This window comes from Calidris pugnax, unplaced genomic scaffold (assembly GCF_001431845.1).
Source record: "Calidris pugnax isolate Ruff unplaced genomic scaffold, ASM143184v1 scaffold54, whole genome shotgun sequence".
Classification (NCBI taxonomy): Eukaryota; Metazoa; Chordata; class Aves; order Charadriiformes; family Scolopacidae; genus Calidris; species Calidris pugnax.
The window spans coordinates 13697074-13717911 of NW_015090864.1; the positions used below are offsets into that span (position 1 = coordinate 13697074).

At 37.1% G+C, this 20838-nt stretch overlaps 1 protein-coding gene across 7 annotated transcripts in view; it reads left to right on the plus strand.

The window, feature by feature from the left end:
- The window catches only part of PARD3 (par-3 family cell polarity regulator), a 406440-nt gene that overhangs the window by 239191 nt on the left and 146411 nt on the right, over nt 1–20838 (plus strand). For 4 of the 7 annotated variants that reach the window (XM_014945082.1, XM_014945087.1, XM_014945088.1 and 1 more), the window contains exons 15-18: nt 6009–6198; nt 11721–11872; nt 12959–13003; nt 19267–19494. In XM_014945082.1, the coding sequence (XP_014800568.1) occupies nt 6009–6198; nt 11721–11872; nt 12959–13003; nt 19267–19494 (615 nt within the window). The remainder of the gene's footprint in view (nt 1–6008; nt 6199–11720; nt 11873–12958; nt 13004–19266; nt 19495–20838) is intronic. The other 3 variants (XM_014945083.1, XM_014945084.1, XM_014945085.1) reach the window with 3 other exon arrangements.

Consider the following 20838-nt stretch of genomic DNA (forward strand, 5'->3'; position numbering starts at 1 on the left):
AAATGAAACTGTACCTGAACCTCATAGTAAATGTCTATGTAAATAGTAAATGTGATCTAGTCCAGCGTAAGTGAAAACTGGTCTTGCCAGGACTGAATCATTCCTTCAGCAATCACAGCAGCTTCACAGAGCTGTCATGTTTAAACTCAGTTTTTAGGTAGCAGTCCATTTTCTAATATGCTAATTTTTTCTGATCTAATCAGTACCACTAAGGTAAAACTGCAGTGTGTATAGTCTTATGTGATATTATTGCATGCCTGTTTTCTTGCAGTGCCATACAACAGAGATGTATTATTACCTGTTGGGAGAGATATGTACAGTTGTTTTTTTTCAGAGTAGCCAATGTTTGTAAGACTCAATAATTTGTTATGCAGTGGAATTCCTGTCCTATTAGCATTGGTAATGAGAAAAAATCAGAACTTCTTTTACTTTCTTGAGAATGTATATGTGGTGTTACATGACTCTTCCAGAGTTTTTCTCCTCTCTTGAAAATTGGCATAAAAGCGAGGATTAGTCCTAAAAGCAATCTGGCTGAGGAGGATTGGAGGTCTGTGCCTTCCCGTGCTGATCCTGACCATGAAAGGAAGCCAAAAGTAGTGCTTTAGGTGGTGCTGATTCCCTCCAGTGCTCTCCCCATTTTGAGAAGCCCTCTGACTTACAGGCTTTCTGAATCACCTGATGTCTTTTTATTTACGCCTCAATGGATTTAACTATGTAAACTTTTAGGGCTCGGTACCTTGTGGTGAGAAGGTCACAGTCTGATTTCATGTGTGAAGGAGTAGGTCTTTCTGCTTCTTTTGCTATTGGATAAAATTGATGGATTTTGAGTTTTCTTCCTAAGTTAAACTAGTCAAAAGTGATAATTTCACTGTCTGGAAAATGCCTGCTCTTTTCAGTCATTGGTTAAAGTTGGAACAAAACTTTTAAGAGAGTTTTGTTTCTTTTAAATACGTCTAATGTAATTTTCAGGGAAGGTATTTAAGACAATTTTCCTACTCTTTCAATCCATAATTGACAGCAAGAACTGGTTGTCAGAGCCTTGCTGTGAGAGTGGGAATAAAATACCAATTTTAGAACGTGATTTAAATTATGTAAAATAATGTTTGCTTACTGCAAAAAGGCTACATGAATCTTTTAATGTTTCTGACGATTCTTATGTTGGTCTACTTTTCTAGATTATTATTGCTATTATAGATTTCTTTCTGCTTTTTCACTTGATAATATTTCACTGAAAGTTTCTGATGGAGAGGAGATACCTCTTTCTGTATTCAGGGAATGATATTCTTGTTTTTGAAGAGGCATTGTTTTCTTTGTACAAATTGGGTCTTCTCTTCTAAGATTTAGATGGCTATAATAAGCCCTCTTGTTTATTTATTTATTTTTAATATTTTCAGGTTGCACGTTATTAGTACATTCAAAATAACCACTGTGTTACGCTGGTTTGCTTGGCTCTATGATTAAAAATTCAAGTCTCTTCTTGTGATACACCGTTCCTGTATATCATCCATTATGCTCCTGAGTTTTGCAATACGCAAATACATAGCTGCAGTCTATATAAATTATTCTGATTCAACAAACAGCTTAGTACAAAGTCCTCTTTCATCTCTTTCTTCTAGTTGCTGATATTTTTTTAATGAACATGGTGGGTTTTGTTGCTAACGGTGACTAAACAGAAGTTATTTATCAGGGGGTACACAGAATAACAATAGCTTGCACTGAATCTGCTTTTCATCCTGAAGAATCCCCCCGAACTTCATAAAATTTGATAGTTCCTGCACAACAGGAAATACTTTGTTCTCTACATAAATAATTGTGATCTTAAGGATAGAATCAGGAGGAAGAACTACTGAAAAAAATTTAGCTAGAGGTGTAGCGTGTGTGTGTCATTGAAATGAAAATAGCCCTTTACAAACAGAATGCAGTTCCCCAGCCAGGAATCTCATCAGAACGTGGTCGTCTGTTACAATAGTCTTGATGGATCTGAGCACTCTCTTGAGATCTCTTGAGATCTTGGATGTAGTGGAGACATTTTTGTCCTTAGACGTTCCCCACACGTGTATTCCCAATCCCACCTCTATTTAGCTTGCAAAATGAGATGATGTGACTATCTATGGGAAATTTTGCTAAAACTCAGTATATTGCTGGAGAAAAATATGCTGTTAGTGAAAAATAAAGAAATGAAGATCTGGAGAAATTCTAATTTCTCATTGCACAAGTCGCTGTACCCCTCCTGTAGGAAATCTCAGCACTGTTATTATCATCAACAACACTATTTTCTTTTATTATTTATTACTTTGGTTAATACTTCATTATTCATCACAGAGTAGCTGTTGCTGATTTCTTGGTCAGGCAAGTTAGGAATCACTTGCCATGTCACAGCAAGAATGGCCCTCTGCTTGTGGAAGAGTCTTGAAGTGTACCATTGGTCTGAAACCCACAATAAGAAAATGCTAATGAGAGTCACTCACAAAGCTAATAATTGGTTCTGAACATATTGTAAGGGTGTTCAACAGATTTCTTAGACCTTCCTTTAAAGAGGAAGCAATGGCAAAAGCACAAGAACCAAGCCAGATACAATAGCGTGACAATGCGGTCTAGGATGGGAGCCAAGTTATTGTAGCAACCAGATTAACCAAACTTCAGGGATTTTCAAAATTTTAAAAGGCCCTGGAGTAGTTGGATTCTTAATGAGTAAGCCTGTTGTTAATTTTTTATGTATTATGTATGCTCGGGGTTTTTTTGGAGCGCTTTATGTTGGTGGTTGAATTCAGGTCTGAACTATTTTCTGGCCTGTTAGAGGTCTATACAATTACAGGTTTGAAGTGTTGCTGTTTGGCATATTTTTCCTTCTAAGCTGAAGTCCTCATAGACCTGGAGACCAGCTATTTGGTACTGGCGTTCTGAGAGTTCTTTTTCTGCACAGACAGATGGGAACCCTTCTTACCGCATAGTTTGGTATGGTCCTCAGGGTACGCTTGTGTAGGTTGGTAACTTGTTCAAGAAATTTGAGCCTCGTTGTCCAGGAGATGAGACACACTTGAAAGGGAGAATGTTTTCCTTTCCTTATTACATAGTGCAAAATGCTACTTATTATTACAGATTACCTTGCTGAAGTTGAATTAATATATGCAAAACTGGACTTGAAGCATATTCAGAGTCTAAATTTTATAGCGCTTTTCTAGCCCAAGGGAAAATTATTTTCTCGGAGAGGTTTGTAGACAGCTCGAGCAACGTCTTAGATTTGTAGATCAGTCATATATACTGATGATTAGTAGGTTTGAAGTTCCTTTGATGTTTCCTTGTAATGTTTCTCACAGCACTTGCAGGATTGCTTTCTCCAAGGGTATTTTCTGTCCACTTCAGCTGAGCTCTCTACAAAGGACGTATTGAGTCTGTTGCTGAGGTCTGTCTAACCATCTGCTGGAGGTGAAGCCTTTCACCTGTTTTTAGCTTCATCTGCAATGAAAAGAGTAGGCACGTCAGATGGGCTTTCTCCTTAATTCCAAAGCAACTATTAAAATGTCAGTCTTCACCCTTGTCAGATATAAAGAAGGGTAGCGAAAAGTTAAAAATGTTACTGAATTACTGTAGCCTCTCAAATGGGAAGTTCAATCTGCCGAATGCCATAAGGTTATACCTTTTCACAATCAATTCTTTGGAGACGTTATTAACTGCGGAGTTAACAGTCTTGTAGGCATTATGTTTGGAAAGAAGTACATTACCAGGCTAAACATTAGCCTGTCCATCAAAGAAGCTATTGCTGGGCGAGGAATCAGCTGTTATGCAAACTGAACACATTCATTTCAGTTTGACAGTGATGAGATGTTCACTGTGCAGTACCTTTTCCTTCCAGCCACTTCTTCAGCCTTCTTCAATGATCTCTCTAGAAGCCAGTTTTCCCCCTATATACAAAGCTATAAAAAATATATTATCTAGTGCAACGGTGATTTTAGCTAGCACTTAACGCATGAGGTTTTATTTATATCTTTGTTTTTTGATAATTGCATGCAAAGATAGTGATGGTAACTGAAATCTTTCCAGAAAAGAGGAAAAAATTATTTCCCTTAATTCTACACAGTTTTTCCATATCTGTAGAAAAAATAAAATGTGAAAATATTTGATGTGTCCATAGAAGTAGTTTGTGTTATGGAAATATAAGTTTGCTATAAATTATTACTGCAGTGCATTCTTGGTTTAGATTAATTTACAGTTTGTTGTTAGATTAACAGTTGATTTAGCTAGTGCTTTTCTTCTCACAAGATGTGACAATTTTACTAACTGTTTTAGTAAAATAATACATTTCCAGGAATAAAATTTGTGTAATGTCATGATCATTCATTAGAAATAATGTTGCACGTAGCAAGAGTTAGAACCAAACATTTTAAATGACAGATCTTTTTAAGTCAAGCATCAATATACAGGAGAAAAAGTATTTTTGAAGATATTCTATCACACAAAAAATCATGTGTCACTAATATGGAAGAATCACACTTAATAATTAGCCTTTGGCTCAGATAACTAAACAATTTTCATCCAGATTTGCAATCTTTTATTTTCCTTAGAACATGTTTTAGCTTAGTGTTTCTAGATACTGAAATAACCTCTGTTACTTCCAAGTTAAAATTTTAAATGGCAATCATTCTATATTTCTGCTGTCATCAAAATAATATTATATGGCCTTCATCCTCCCAGCTCTGTATCTCATGCATGTATCCTGAAAAACATATTTATTCAGTTTAAACCATAGTTGCGTAAAAAGCATTGCAATGAAAATATTCCTTCTGATGTTCTTTTTAGCTTTTTTAGTCTGTTTTGGTGGCATAAAGCTTTCTATAGGTTTAAAAGTCGCTTCTGGTTTTTATACAGCAGTTTGAAAATTCTTTTGCAATCTTATACATTGAAATGATTACTGGAAAATATAATTATGTGTATATATTTATCCCTATAAAAGCAGTAGTGGTACTGGGTTTATAATATTTATATGCACTTTAAAACTGGTTTTTACTTGGAAATGGTATTTCACTAGTTTGTAAGAATCCTCTAAATATCATCTTTTAACTGCTACCCTCACATATCAACCCAATGAGGTATGCTACTGAACAAAGAATAACGTTGAGTCTTTAATATGTCTCTTTCATGTGTGTGATGGCTCTAGTTTAAGCATTTTAACAACAGTGCTAAAGTGCTAAGTGCTAAAACTTATTTGAATTGGGTGGTAATGGAATCAGGTAATTATTTTTTTCCCCAAATTTTGCATGTAGGCCTCCAAATTATTTTTTAAAGGAAAGAATGAAAATTTTGAACTGTTTGGTCTTATCTGTGAGTTCTCTTCACCATTCACAATTCTCACCTTTGTGGAGGCATTATTTAAGGGTTCCAAGTTCCCATTAGCAGTCAAACCAGTTTCAAATTTCATGAGGGCAAGTGATGGTCAAATTTCATGAGGTTAAGATCAAGACAAGTGATGAGCTCTGTTAGTCTCTGTCGAACTCTTTTCATTTCTACCAAACAATTTGATGCAAGAGAAGATACTGTCTTCTGGTGCCCAGTGACAGGACCTGAGACAATGGGCACAGACTGAAACACAGACGGTTCCCTCTGAGCAGAACCAGAAACACTTTTTCACTGTGAGGGTGATGGAGCACTGGCACATATTGCCCAGGGAGGTGGTGGAGTAGAAATGTTCAAAATCCATTTGGTCAGGGTCCTGGACAGCTGGCTCAGGTGCCCCTGCTTGAGTTGGAGGCCTTGAACAAGATGAGAGGTCCTTCCAACCTCAACCTGTCTGTGATTCTGTGATCTTCTTGTAGTAGGCCCCAGAAACAACTGGTGTGTATTACTTTTCAGATGCGTATAAAGTGAGACATAGTTAATTTTATTATCTGTGTTGTGTCACTCAGTAGTACTGCAGTTTGACATGACATTTTATCAGCTGTGATTGTATGTTATTCAAGGCACTCCCTGCCATTATTTAGTTTTGGGGTTTTTTTATCCCTTTTATTGTTCAGGTAAATATCAGCTGTCTCCAACGGTGAACATGCCCCAAGATGACACTGTCATTATTGAAGATGACCGGCTGTCGGTACTCCCTCCTCATCTCTCTGACCAGTCGTCATCCAGTTCCCATGACGATGTTGGCTTTGGCACTGTGGATGCTGGTGGATGGGCTAAAGCTGCAATTAATGAGTCAACAGACTGGTAAGAGCGTTATTTAGTGGAAGAAAAAAAGAGATGACAGTTACATCTTTTTAGCTTAATTTTTGTCTACTGCTATTATTAATCTTTTTTTTTAAAAAAAAAAATCACATTTAGGTTTCACTGTTTTCAAACTGCTAATTGTCCCTGTTTCAGGAAAGACGTCTGTACAGATAATTTGTTAGACTTTCTACTTCTGGTTGCCGTTTTGTACTCTGTCAAAGCAGATTTGTGGAAATGTTACTAATTGTTATTAAGACCAAATCAGTATATAGCTGTGTTAACTTGATGATTTAATGTTAATTTAGTTTCCAAATGAGCTAGCTTTTGTAATAAAAACTTTGCAAAATTTAAAGACTTGATTTTATGAAAGATGCAAGAATAATTCCAATTGAAAACTTTAATTTAAAAACGTCAGTGGAAATATTTCTAAGTCTATAAACCAAAGATTTTATTTTTATATTTCAGTATATATCTAGGAGCCATTCAATACTTCTGTATACTCTCTTTACTTTCCTATACAGTAATTTTAAAATCTGCTTAGAGGTCAAGGCAGCTCTTTGTTTTGCCCTAGTATTAATACTTACTCAACAACAACTAGTTAAGATTTCTTTATTATGCATGAAGAAATACTAAGGACCAGGGAAGTGATTGTCCCTCTGTACTTGGCACTGGTCAGGCTGCACCTCAAACACTGTGTTCAGTTTTGGGCCCCTCACTACCAGACAGAAATTGAGGTGCTGGAGCGGGTCCAGAGAAGGGCAGTGCAGCTGGTGAGGGGTCTGGAGCAGAAGTCTTATGAGGAGAGGCTGAGGGAGCTGGGGTTATTCAGCCTGGAGAAAAGGAGTGTGAGGGGAGACCTTACCACTCTCTACAGCCACCTGAAAGGAGGTTATAGCGAGGTGGGGGTTGGTCTCTTCTCCCAAGTCACGGGCAATAAGGATGAGAGGAAATGGCCTCAAGTTGCACAAGGGGATGTTTAGATTTGATATAAGGAAAAATTTCTTCACCGAAAGGGTTGTCAAGCATTGGAACAGGCTGCCCGTAGAAGTGGTCGAGTCACCATCCCTGGAGGCTTTTAAAAGACAGGTAGTCGTGGTGCTGAGGGACACGGTTTAATGATAACTTGGCAGTGTTAGCTTTATGGTTGGACTTGATGATCTTAAAGGTCTCTTCCAAACAAAACATTCTATGATTCTGTGATTAAATTATTTGTAACTATCATGCAAAGGCAATGTACTGTAATAGTTCCACACTTAAAAATATGGAAAGTAACTTTAGTTTATATGTTTAATCTATAGTAAAAATAATTTCTGTGGATCTTAGATTGACTAGTTACTTTTACACATTTTAATATACAAGTCTTAATGATAAATGCTTCAAGCTCCATTATTTACTTGCTTAGGTTCCTGGCAAAGAAATACTGTTTATTGCTTAGTTAGTACAATTAATACAGATCTAAGATTTAATTTGCAAGTCCTGTAATTATCTATAGTAATAGCAAAATAAAAGCCCACCCCTGTACACCGCCACTTCTTGAAGCTAGATAATTACCACAAATAGTGTGAAGTATATGAATTTTCTTATTCTTCTTGTCTCTTGAGCCTGTTATGAATGTGTCAGCAATATCTTAATAAAACAGCAATAGCACCTGCCAGCTGATATGCACCTGTCAGCTTCTTCTTTGCTTTGTATTAGTTTATTTCACCTTATGTCCAGGAATTGAGTTCTGTATTTTAAGCACTGTTTTAATAATAGTATAAAAAAGTAATTTTTATCATCCTCATCTGCATTTTTTACAATGTTGCAGCACTTCTCTTGGACAAGTCATACCTGTAATTTGGGCCCTTGAAAAGTCCATCTGTCTTTTGGAAAAGCTTTTAAAGCTGAGAATCTGAGATGTTTAAATAGAATAGTACTCAAGGCTGCACATAATAGCTTATTGCTGAGGGAATTTTTTTAGCCGAATATGAGCAAAAACCCACAGTATAAAGTAAGAGCCCATTGAAACCTGCAGATGCTTTTCCATTTACTTCTGCAGCGTATCTTGCTATTCATATACTTCTTTGAAAATGAAAGTAACAGTAAAGAAAATAGGGATTAGATATTGTGGAATTGATCACACTCCAAACCTTTAAACGTGTGTCTTTATGAGAAATTGTAAAGGTCTTCAGATACAATTGCACTTAAAAGAGTAGATTAGTGCAGCACCTTCTTAGATAATGTATTCTATTTGTAAAAAAAGTAAATAGCAGTAGAATTAGATTGTTGCATTAATTTCCTGCTGCTAATGGATGAAGGAAGACTTGTAAAACGAAGGTGCATTGTACGATTTGGCTGGAAGGCACAAAGGGTAAAACTAAGAATATGGATGAAGGGTTATCCAAACAAGAATGGCAGCTGTTCTGAATCACAGAAGAAAATGTAAGCTTTTCCAGCCTCACAATATCTCCCTAATCCTTGATGAAAATGTTATGAAAACAAAGGGGCAATAAGACAGGATTAATAAGTGGAATTTTAATAACATTGAGGGTCAGAAGACGGTTACATTCTTTTAAGGATCAGCTGTCATTCCAGAAATCTTATTTGTTAAGTATGCTAGAATATAGTAAATTGCATTTGGCATTGCTTAATGACTTGCACTAAATTCACCTTCTGTCTTTTATTAGTGTAGTTGAAAAATATTAAAATGAGGCATTTTTAGGGGCATTAGTTCCTCCTGTGTGCTCACTGGCTTTTCCAGTTATGGATCTTCACGGGTGCTTTTGAATACTTTTAGGCAATTTACATGTATTCAAACTCCTGTGATCTGCACCTTCCTTAATTACTAAAACACACACACGTGACATTAAGAGAAATAAACCAGGACATGAAAATTGATGACTCTACCTGGGGATCAGATATTTGTACTGTAGAAAGGTATGAGGTGTCATGATGTCAGAGAGCAAGTAATTTTTGGTGCGAAGTAGTGCCTTTAGTATGCAGGATACTATGCAAACATGGAGTAACGATCCTCCTAATTGGTGTGTGTGCAAGGTAGGCAGAGAAGGGAAGCAGAGAGAAAGCCCCTAAAGACAGTATCAGGGGAACCACTGGGATCCGGTCTCCAGAATTCTCAGGTGCTGACGCCATGTCCAGACCCCACTGCTTTCCCCAGGACCTGTGGTGCCCTTTATCGGGTTTTACTTAACTTGGAGTTTTAGTCTGTTCTTAGGAATTCAAGTTTAATATATATGTGCACACCGTATTTACATGAAAATGATATTCAGCTTTATTGAAAGATTTATATATGCGAATCAAAGCAAGCTCAGATGAAAAAAGGAGCATATAGCCAAAACAAATAGTTTAAGAAATTCACCCTTTTTGAAGAAAGTGTCACAGGATACATTTTGTTCGGCAAGATGAAGCTAGTCATCTTTAACTAACATGAGCTGTGTTAACAGATGTTGCTCGAGAAAATTCTCACTTAGTAAAACCACATTTTTCTGGCCTTCAGAGACAGGGCTGACTAGCAGTGAGCCAGAAACTCCTGTGTGGCCTTGGGAAAGTCATTTATGATCTGATTATGAAAGGTGTTGAAACCCTGTAAGTTCAGTTGAGTCACTCGGAGGACGTTTTTAGACTTAGGTGGTTCTTATTCAGCTACATGTTGTACTGCTGTAAATGCTAGAAGTGTATATTGACCTTGTCTATTTTATCTTTCTATCGTGGAGATAATTTTTTTCCCTATTTTGTGGGAGTGAATGTGAGGACTAAATAGTTATTTTTGAGTTCAGGCTCTGATTCATCAGAGCTTTTAAGCATATGCTTCAAAACATTGCTGAGTTGTGCAGACATCTCTGAAATAGTTGAGTAATTAAATGTAAAACATTATGAGCCTCAGCCAGAAACATTAAAGCCAAAAAGGCACTTGACATTGACTTTATTCATAGAACCTCTGATCCTGCTCTCACTTTAGTACTATATGCTTGTCACGTGCACATATCTTCTTATTTGTAAATCTGCCACTACTAGACTGAGTTTCTTTTAGGCTACCTGGTAGTGCGGATAGAGATTTTCATTCTTTATTGTACTTGATTTCCTTACCTCTTTTCACTATTGTGCCTAATACTCAGGTGTTTCTTGATCAAAGGTGCTTCTGTAAATTACGGTACATGGCATACATAAATATGTTCACCTTACATAATTTAAAAGTATAAGTTTGTTCCTGCAGGAATTCGCTATTTGCCTGTTTCTCACTATGTATGAGATGTGTGTTATACCTACCCCTTAAAATACAAAATAATTCTTTTGAAACATGTTACTGAACAGTAGCATGTATGTATACAATATTTTGAATAGCGTTTAGTCTATTTGGAGATCTCAGAGACAAAATATTTCGCTTTTTTATCTTGAAGTACAATAACAATCAAAGGGGGGATTTTGAGGGATCTTTTTTCTATTGAGTAGATAACAATGGTGCAAAATAATATTTTTTTCAGCATTTTATGCTTTTGACTTCTTTTTTTTTTGCCTTCTGAAGTGGAAGTCTGAATTGTTTGTGCTTGCCTTCCGGCTCTTTTTAATACTTTCCCCTTTGCCAGGAGTAGGAATACCTTTGTGTGAATTTCTGTTCATACTGTTTATTAGCAGTAAGCGATCTTGTGGTTTTTTGGTTGTTTTATAATTGTTTTTAACATGCATCGGGGCCATTGTGACACATTGCAAGCCTAGAGTTTAGCTTGTATACCAAATTTTGCCCACATTCCTACAGTCATGATTCTACTAACATTTGACCAATGTGAATAAATCTGTCTTCAGCATCCTTCTGCTGAAGCGTGGTGAAGCACTGCTCATGGCTCACTGAAGACCTGACTCTCAGCCAAGGTTGTGCAAGAAATCTGCAGAAAATACAGAATCTGAGCCCCCGGTTCCCATTTAGTGGTGGAACCACTGTGGCAGATACTTGCTCTGTAGGGAAGTAATGAGTAAAAATGAGTAATGAGTTCGTCTGACATAGCCAGGTTAAAACCAGGAGACGCTCTGAAAAATTTGCGAACCGTTTCATACGTGGAGAGAAATTTTAATGCAAAGCCTTTAAATTGAAAGTTTTTTAAAGGTCTGTGGGCTTCAGACAGGACAGACTCTATTTATGCTTTGTTAAAAACATTTTGTGATGAAAAAAAATCTGATGATTTGTTATTAACAGAATATATTTGTTTCTCATGAAGAAAACAGAACTGTTTTATTCTCCCTGAAGTTATTGCTGTGTTGGGGCTGTGCATTCTGATAGTATATGTATAGTACACCGAATATATTCTTTCATTAAAATTCATAAGTGAAATTCTTGATACTTTTTAACTGGAATTGCTCAATGCAGTAAAACAAATCCATTGTGTGTGTAACTGACTACTTGTGATGGTTTATTTTAAAATGTGTACTTTATTGCTGGTAGAAGTCACGTGCTAAATAAATGCTTTTCTCTGCAGAGTGAAAGGTTGCGTGATCTTGATAAATGTTCGCATGATTTTTTTCCCTTCCTACAGCACTCTTAGTCCAGATGTTGATCCAGTGCTTGCCTTCCAGCGAGAGGGTTTTGGACGCCAGAGCATGTCAGAAAAGCGTACAAAGCAATTTTCAGATGCCAGTCAGTTGGAGTTTGTTAAAACACGAAAATCCAAAAGCATGGATCTAGGTAGTGAGTGATATTTTTTCAATTATTTTATTTGAACCTGATTTTCATGTTGTAAGTATATAGATTTTGTAATTCCGAACACATCGTTTATGTGCAGTAGTACTGCACATTATGTCTGCTGGTGGGAAGTAGAGTATTCTTAATGGGAATGGCCAAGTGGCCTGTGTATTGTTTGTACCACTTGTAAATGTCCATACATTTAAATATCATAACCCTCTGGATATATAATTAAACATAAACATAAACGGTACTTATTAAAATGGAGGTGAAAAGTGCATTTACCAATCCGCACAGAATAACTGCATAAAACTATACCACACTGTGGTTCTGGGTAGACAGGATTATTCTCAGTTCATGATTATAATGCAATTAGCCTTAAAGATCCTTCGTAGTCTCTCGTTTTGTAGATGGATTTTGATTAAGATATTAAAGATGCAAGTATTTTTTTGAAGAGTTCATTCAGAATCAGAAAATGGGGCTAGTCTGATATCTGGTTGAGACCGAAGTTTTAATATTTATATCAGAAGCAGTATAAAGCAGCAGCAGCTAAGACAATCTACTATAATAATTCTAACTGGTAAAACAACTGAGAATAAGTAATTCCTAACAAGCCCATGTATTTTTCTGCCATTGAATTTAGATTCTGAAGTGCAGAATCTAGTAACCTTAAACAGTGAGTTTTGGTTGTTTAAACACACAAAATTCCCTATCCAGAATAATAAAACATAATACAATTTGCTTCTTTATAATAATTGTGAATATCTGAACTACAATCCCTGATTCACCAGTTTCCTCAGGGGACAGAGGTTGGTGGTATTGACTTGTCTTGACTAGTCGTGATGTGCTAACGTGTAAATAACATATTGTACCTGCCTGTGATGTGAACATGACTGACATTGCATGAAGGTTACTAGTTTGCTGCCATTTCTACCCAGAATGTTTGCTTACTGTTGCAGTTTATTTGCATGAAGTATGACATTGCTAAGGTCCCCTAACTTGAAAAACAATATGCGAGACAGAAGGAATGTTGGATGCATGTGGGGCATGGGCACTAACTGGGCTAACCGATATACATTTACCTTTTAACAGTAGCTGACGAGACTAAGCTCAGTACAATGGATGACCAGAAAACAGGTAAGAATTGACAGTAAGGCTGTTGCTATAGAAACCTTGGTCAAAGCAGCTTACCACAATTACAGAACTGCCAGTCAAATTGCATGAAAACATGAATATTCCAGTACTTGCATGGCTGCTTTCTATTGTTGTGAATAATCAAGTCGTACAGAAAAAGAAAATTCTCGATGGAGATAAGTATCTAGGGTAGGATATTCAAGCAGGTCATACCTGTGACTGTAGGTAGACACCTGTTTCTACACTTTGAACTCATGAATATTCAGAGTTGTCTGGATTTTTTTGTCCTTTAAAAAAAATCTTGGAAAATCTCCTCCTAGCTTCAAACTCTAATGTACAGAGATGATGTAGAAGAGTCGAATGTTTGGCTATTACAGTGCTAGCACAGTGCTTGAAAATAATTATTTTAATTAGAAAACTGCTACCTTTGCCTTAAGTGGTCATCAGATACGTGTTGTGAGTTAGTTGAAGATTATTAGCGCAAGTTGATTTGCCTTTGGAGCTCAAACCCGAGCATCGTAACAGAACAAAAGAATATGTAAATAGAATCTTTTCCACATACCATCAATTGTAATGTTTCACACAATGATAATGAGAAATAGCTTTCAAAGCATATTTTTTATTAGTAATTAAAATAATGCACCAGCTGCAATTATGAACATTTATGATTTATTAATATAAGGTAGCTTTTGACCTTTGGAATGCTATTTTAATTAGGATGGATCCAGAGGACACCATAACATTACTTAGCTTTAATTAGGAACAATTCACCTTTTTAACCGGAAAATATTATTTATTTTAGCATGATTTGGGGAGTAGGGCATTCCGTGTGGAATTTACGATTAATAATTCAAAACTGCATCTCTGTTTAACCACACTTTACAACATGAGTATGAATACTGAAAAGCTGTAAGTAATCAAGTGATAAAATTATAATTTTTATTTAAACAGATAAAACTTCTAGCTCTTAAAATGTTGCAGAATATGGCCACAGACTTGCAGCTTTACAAATTGAGAATGAGTACACAGAATTAAAATGTATGGATGTTTTGAAGGATTAAAGCCATCAGAGTGTGAATGTATGAATTGTGTTAATGGTTGTGGTAAGAATCAGTTTTTAGGAACTACCTTTACCCCTGAGCATTATTCACATAAAAAAGAGTTACAGATCAAACTCAAAATTATTGCAAATTATTTTTCATTTTCTTATTAGCCTGCCTATTTGAATGGGATGTGCTTAGAATGGTGTAAAACCTGTGTGTTTTAGTAAAACATGATGCTTAGGTTTAAAAGTGCATAGTGGTTTTGGTGATATTAATAGAGGGTTGTATTAACCAGAGTGTAGTTTTTCACTCTGTATAACACCTGGTTTAAATTCCAAAAAAGAGACAAGTCGGATAATTTGGGTGAAAGAGCATGACCGTAACCATCTGGACTAAGCAGTTACATATTTTGTGTGCAGCAAGCTTAGTGGCTGGCAAAAAAAAGGAAAAACACCTTTTATTGTACTTTTATTTTATTTATCTAGTGTGCTTTTAACCAGGTTTTGTATATAAACACTGGATTTCTCCCATTACTGAAGATGGATGTGGTTGCTAAACAAACCACTTACTGTAGTTTGGCTTAAAAATCGTCTGGTTCTGAGAAAAAAAATGCTTCAAATGTGTGGTGAACTATGTTTTAATGAACTCTAGAAGCCAGAAAACTTCAGCATATATTTACTTTAGAAAAAATAAAAACAAACTCTGTTACAGTCAAAGTTGTACTTAATAGTATTGGCTGAAAAGGAGAGTGTAGAACTCACCAGCCCTAGTTACTATAATAGATTTTTAATTATTTTTCTTTCTATAGTTCACTTGAAGTGGCTAATCCTTGCAGTGTTTACAGTTCATCCTAGAGGTTAGACGTATATTCAGTAGCAATTGAGCATGGCTCATTTATTGAGACCCAGGCATACTATAGTTCCAGCTGCTTATTTTTCCACATACACATTGTGAAAATGAAAAAGAAAAAAAAATCACAGAAAATTTATTTAAATTGTTTATTTGCTTATTTTTGCACAATGCTTTTTAAATAAAATGTATTATTAAATGGAACCAAAATGAAACTATATTTGATGCAGTTTGCTTGTTCTATTCTCCCCTCTTCTCCCCAGTCAAAATGTCACACTGTTTTTTGTACGAATTGAACTAGAAATAGAAGAATTTATCAAATCTAATGAAGCAGATGTTAGTAAATAAATAAGCTCACAGCTAATGTCTTTTAAGAAAATGTTTAGAAAGTAGACTTTGTACCTTTGCAAAGCTGCTTAAATCAAATAGAGGGAAGGTTTTGACATAAGCTGTTGGTAGCGTTTCACCTGAGTTAATAAAAGTCACGTTGCAGAAAGAAACAAAATCATCATTTAAAAGCGCTGATGAAAAATTTACTTTATAGCCTTTAAAAGTAGTCAATGAAGGAAACATCCTATATGCTTTGACACCATGCTTTTTGCCTCTGCAAATGGCCCAAGCGGCTTTGGGGCACTGTTATGAACACTTAAGGCGAGAGGAGCGGGAGCGTAATGAGTTGTAAACCAGCCTCAGCAGGAGGGAGAAACACAGGGCTGGGGGCAGGGAGCAGCCTAGGTGTGACCTCTGTGTGACGTGTCTCTCTGGATCTGTGTGTGCTGTGAAGTTGTGGTGGGACCCTCTGTGAGCAGAGGCGCATGGTCCTGCATGAGCAGAGGGTGGTTGCATGGCCCTGCAGGGCGAGGTGTGGGCCGATGTCCCCCAAGGGCTGGCCAGCTGGGGACACGGGGAGTGGTGACGAACGTGTGGAGGTCAGGGGCTGAGCTTGGCAGGGTGGTGTGGGGGCCCCACAGAACCCTGGAGAGATGGAGGGGGGGTGCGTGTGGAGCCAGCCGCACGGCTGAACGCGCGCACGAGGATGGCTGGGGTACCAAGGGATGGATCTACCTCAAAGGATATTTGTTAAAAAAAATTGTCGGGAAGGAAAATTTTGATAAACTTCAAATTTTAAAAACGATAAAAGAACCCCTTTCATCCCTCAGTCGTATAAAGATGCTTTAGGTGGATGTGTCTTTTTCTCTTCCTTTTTTCTGCTTTAAATTCTGGTGTCAAAATTGAAGTAGAACTCGTTCTGAGCAGATAACATTTCAGATGATTACCACCAGCGCTGTAAAGGCTGGAAGAAAATGCTGACATTTTTGTATTTAGAAAACAAGGTTTTGATGTGACTCATAAATTTTAAACAGAATCCATTTTAAAGAAAGTTTGCTGTTTCTCAACGGATTATGGGTAAACAACTTACTTTCTGGCTGGTGAATTCTAGTAATAAATTTCGAACTCACTCAATTTACAGGGAGGCTTAACTATATATTTTGGAAATAGTAGACTTGCTATGAAGTGGCCACAGAAGATAGTGAAGGCATTAAAATATACATAGCTTTATGATCACTGTGCTTAAATTGCTTGCAAAAGGACATTTCCCTCTTTCAAAATTCTACAACCTGTCCACATTTGTGTTCATGGCCACCCAAGTTCAAAAAATATTCCTATCATTTCTGTAATCCGTTATTAGTTTTACGGTACTCAAGGAACATTAGGTCATATCCCATCTAGCTTTTCCTTTGGGAAAGCACAACCTACATAAATACAGTTGTCACAGAGTTCTGTACTGGGTGGCAGGAAATGGAATTTTTTAAATGTCCTTTATGAACATAAATGGGTACATAAATGCCTTCTTTATAATCACTGTTTACAAAAAGAGCCACTCAGTAATTAGGAAAAGATATACGAGTATTTCATTTAGAAGATTGCAAAGCAGAATCTGAAATAAGGAAGTTTACAGTAAGTTACCGTGTAAGAGGATACCCTTTCCTTTTGTATATGGAATTGAATCTGTCAAACAGTTGGTTTATATATGATTGTCCTGTTTCCTCTTTTTTCCTTCAAAATGTTGCATTCATTTTTCCTGTGACATGGACTGTTTTTAACAAGATACAATCTTAAAACGTAAAAAATGAAATAAAATCTCATTTCTTGTGTACTGCAGGCAGTAGTGGAGGAGTAGCAGATTTTGGTACGTGCTAGAAAGCGGACAGCTTTATAGGGCACTGTCTAAATTGGATTTCATTACTTGGTAAAGAGAGTGTTATGTAAAAATACTTGCCTTAGACTTCAGCCCACGTTCAGAAGTTTGGTGAACCAGGGCTGCAGTTTGTTTGCACAGCTGGGAAGCCATCAATCCCCCTTGTCCCAGCTGGGTCTTTTAGTTCACCCCAGCAGCTGTGCTGTGGCCCCAACCATCCTCATGACCCTCAGCCATCCAACAAGTACGGGCTCTGAGTAAGGGTGGCTTCTTCTAGGAGATGTGAGTTCACCAAGATAAAATTTCTCACTTGTTGGAGTGGATTTCTTTCTGGCCAAGGGTCCAAACAGCACGACTCCTGACCGCTGGGGGAACCACGCTGCAGGAGCTGTGTAGACCTGTGGAAGAGGATTCATTTTTTTTTTTTGGTTCTATTTGCAAGTTCACCTTATCTGTAGGGCAGCTGAAAGGGAATAGTTTGACAGCTACTGTTTGAACTTATTTCATCTGAGGGATTTCAGTTTCAGTTTAACTCGGACTTTGCTGCCTTGCTCCATCTCATACCAAGTTAGCAAACAAGAAGACTCGCCATGCTGGTATTCTGCATCCCTTCTGTAGGTCCAGCAACCCTCTTCCTCCCCACCCAGTTCTGAATAGTGCAAGAAACTGGTTTTAGTAGTGTCGTAGCAGTTTTCTCCAATGTAAGGTAACTTCACATACCTTTCTTATAGAACAGTGACAGATACTCTCTTCTCCCTCCTAATATCTGCCAGAATAGGGATTGACTCCAGAGCTTTGTATTATTCTGAGATAAATACTTAAAAAAGATAATTTTCCTTTATTGCATTATTCACACCAGACCTTGCTTACAAATGTATTGCTCATTGGTTGATATTCTTGAGGGCTCAGTTCTTGGCTCTGTCTCTCGGTGCTGGCTGGCTTTGAAATTTGTCTTTCTGTGCCTCTCTCAGAGGAGGACAGTGATACCAGCAGAGTAAAAACCCACCACCTGGGACTGCTGTGGTACCACAAGACCCTTCTCTGTTCTGCTCCCTTTGTGTAGAGAAAAAGTGGGTTTCCATTCTAGGCGAGGGCTTTGGATCATAAGTTCAAGGAAATGTAGCGATGATGATGATGTCGTACCTCATCTTCCTCTGCAGCTAAAAATCCTATGGAAAATCTGGCCAAGACTATACTGCACTTTTGAATAAAATAACTTCAACTAAATGCAGTGGGTTTTTTTTCGCCCCTGAAAGAGCTCTCCCAGTTTTAACAATAATTTGAGATCTAATTGTGCAATTGTCAGCTGATTTACTGTCTGTGTCTGGAAATGGGGGCTAGACGTTTAGTCCACAAACCTGAGAAGAAAAGTCCGGATGGGGAAAGGCTTTTGCAGAATGCTGTCTGGGGTTTTCTTGGCACACCCCCGGCCATGCTAAGAGCTGCCCTCAGCCCCAGCTGTAGTGCTGCCCAAACGTCAACCCGGTGGCTGCCAGCAATGCCTTTCTTTTCCAGCTGGATAACTGGTATAAATTGGGTCCTTTCCACAGATATTTTTAAAAAAACTTTGCAAAATCCCAGCAAGTCAACTGATATTTCTCAGAAGCATTTCATTATGAAATTGTTAGCAATTTGATGCAAGTCTTTAAAACTCAATTAAAAGCAAACAGCATGTTACTTGAAGCCAGAAGTCAGGCTACTTTGCAAGACTGTTACCCTAAACACAATAGGATTTGTGCCCGTAATCTGGTCTCTGTTCATCAGTTTCTAGCACAGATAAAATTTTCTGCTCAGAACAAAAATAATTAATAGCTTTGTTTGATGCCAGAAGATATGTATCTCTGCTGGTTTTATGAGCTATATTTTTAAAGCCCCATGATTACTTTATCGTTCAAATTGTTAAAATAATAGTAATGGATGTTGGTCTCTCTTCACTGATTCGAAAAGCCAGACATTGCTAACATTGTTGGTTTCGTTGACTGTGACTTGACATCCTCATTCACTTCTGAGACCAACAAATCTGCAGAGAATTCCCTACAGATTACTGAGAGATGATGTGAATAATGTGAAGTGTGTCCCCAAAGACTTTCAGGATGGATATGCATAATCAAGCATGCAGTTCTCAATACTAATTCTAATTACTTTTTTTTTTTTTTTTCCCCTGAATTGCTAAGGTTCCCCAACCAGAGATGTGGGGCCTTCATTAGGTCTGAAGAAATCCAGCTCATTAGAAAGCCTGCAGACAGCCGTTGCTGAGGTGACTCTGAATGGTGATATTCCCTTCCACCGCCCGCGCCCGCGAATTATTCGAGGACGAGGCTGCAATGAAAGCTTCAGAGCTGCCATAGACAAATCATATGATAAACCTGTAGCAGATGATGATGATGAAGGCATGGAAACTTGTAAGTAAACTATTACTGTACATAAAAAATGCTAACGACATAGGTTAATTCTTTTAGAAAGTGATTAAAAGTAGTAGAAGATAATTTCAGGTTTTTAAAAGAATAGAACTAACTTCTCTTAGTCAATTTTTTTTCAGGCTTTTTCCCTTCATATGCATTAACAGATTGCAATACTCTGCAGCTTCCTTCCTTTCTGAAATAAGATTATTAGGCGTGTGTTTACTTAAATTACTATGAAAATTTTCTGTAAGACAGCTAATTAATTTACTAATGTAAATTAGAGAAAAAATTATGCAGAAAGACAAAAAACCCACTGAATTTATGTTACAAAAATATGTGCATCTAACTTTGAAAGAGTACATTTGTAGTGTCTGGGGGAAAAAAGAAATCACTGTCCTTTAATTAGAGTGAGTAAGGCTGGCAGATCTAATAAAATATAAAGTTAATGATCAGCTATTACCCACCCTAATGGGCATTCATTTACATTTTCAGTTCTTTAACCCGAAGTATGACCCAACATGTGGAGAATGTCATTAACATAAAAGAATCACTTCAAAGCTAACCTTATCATTATTGAACTATGTAAGAATGGGCTGGTAAAATGACAACTTGTATTGAATGAAAATAGTATGAATGGTAAATTACCTCAATCAGGGGTTGTATTAAAATCATTGAATTTTTAACCTCCATGTTGCACTACTTTCAACTTGTCACACACCAGCAGAATTTTTTTCAATCAGCCTGCAGCTAGTTAGAAGTTTATGAATGAAGATGATGGTGGGAACGTCGAAGCAGTAAAATATTTAGCCTGAATGCTAACAGAAAAGGCTTGAAAAGAGATTTTTCACTCTCTGCTCTTTTAAATTTTTTTTTTTAGTTTTAGAAAGTCTGTTTCATAAGCATCATTCCCTGATATTCTTTTATAAGCTACTTGTGTAATCACTCTTGCTTTTTTTTTTTTTTTTTTAAATCTACCTCTTTCTGAAAGTGTTCTGAAAGGGAGGTCATTTTGCCAGTCACTTTTCTCAAAGGTAGTTACGGACAGAATTAATTCTGCTTCGCTTTTCCAGCACCTAGCAATTTCACACAGCAGTGAGGCTAAGTGCTGGTCTGGTGCTGCTGGCTGTCAATCTATTTCTGGCCAGTGGAAGAATAGGTATGAGAAAATGTGTAGTGATCCTGTTTGTTCTCCCAGGCTGCGTTCCTATGGTCTTCTGGGACATAAGACCATGTTTTTCTAGAAGGCCTTGTTTAGTGTGAGCCTATTAGTGGTAATACCCTGTCCAGAAGTTACAGATGGTTTAACTTCATTTGGTCAAAAAACCAGCAAAACTGTTGTCATGG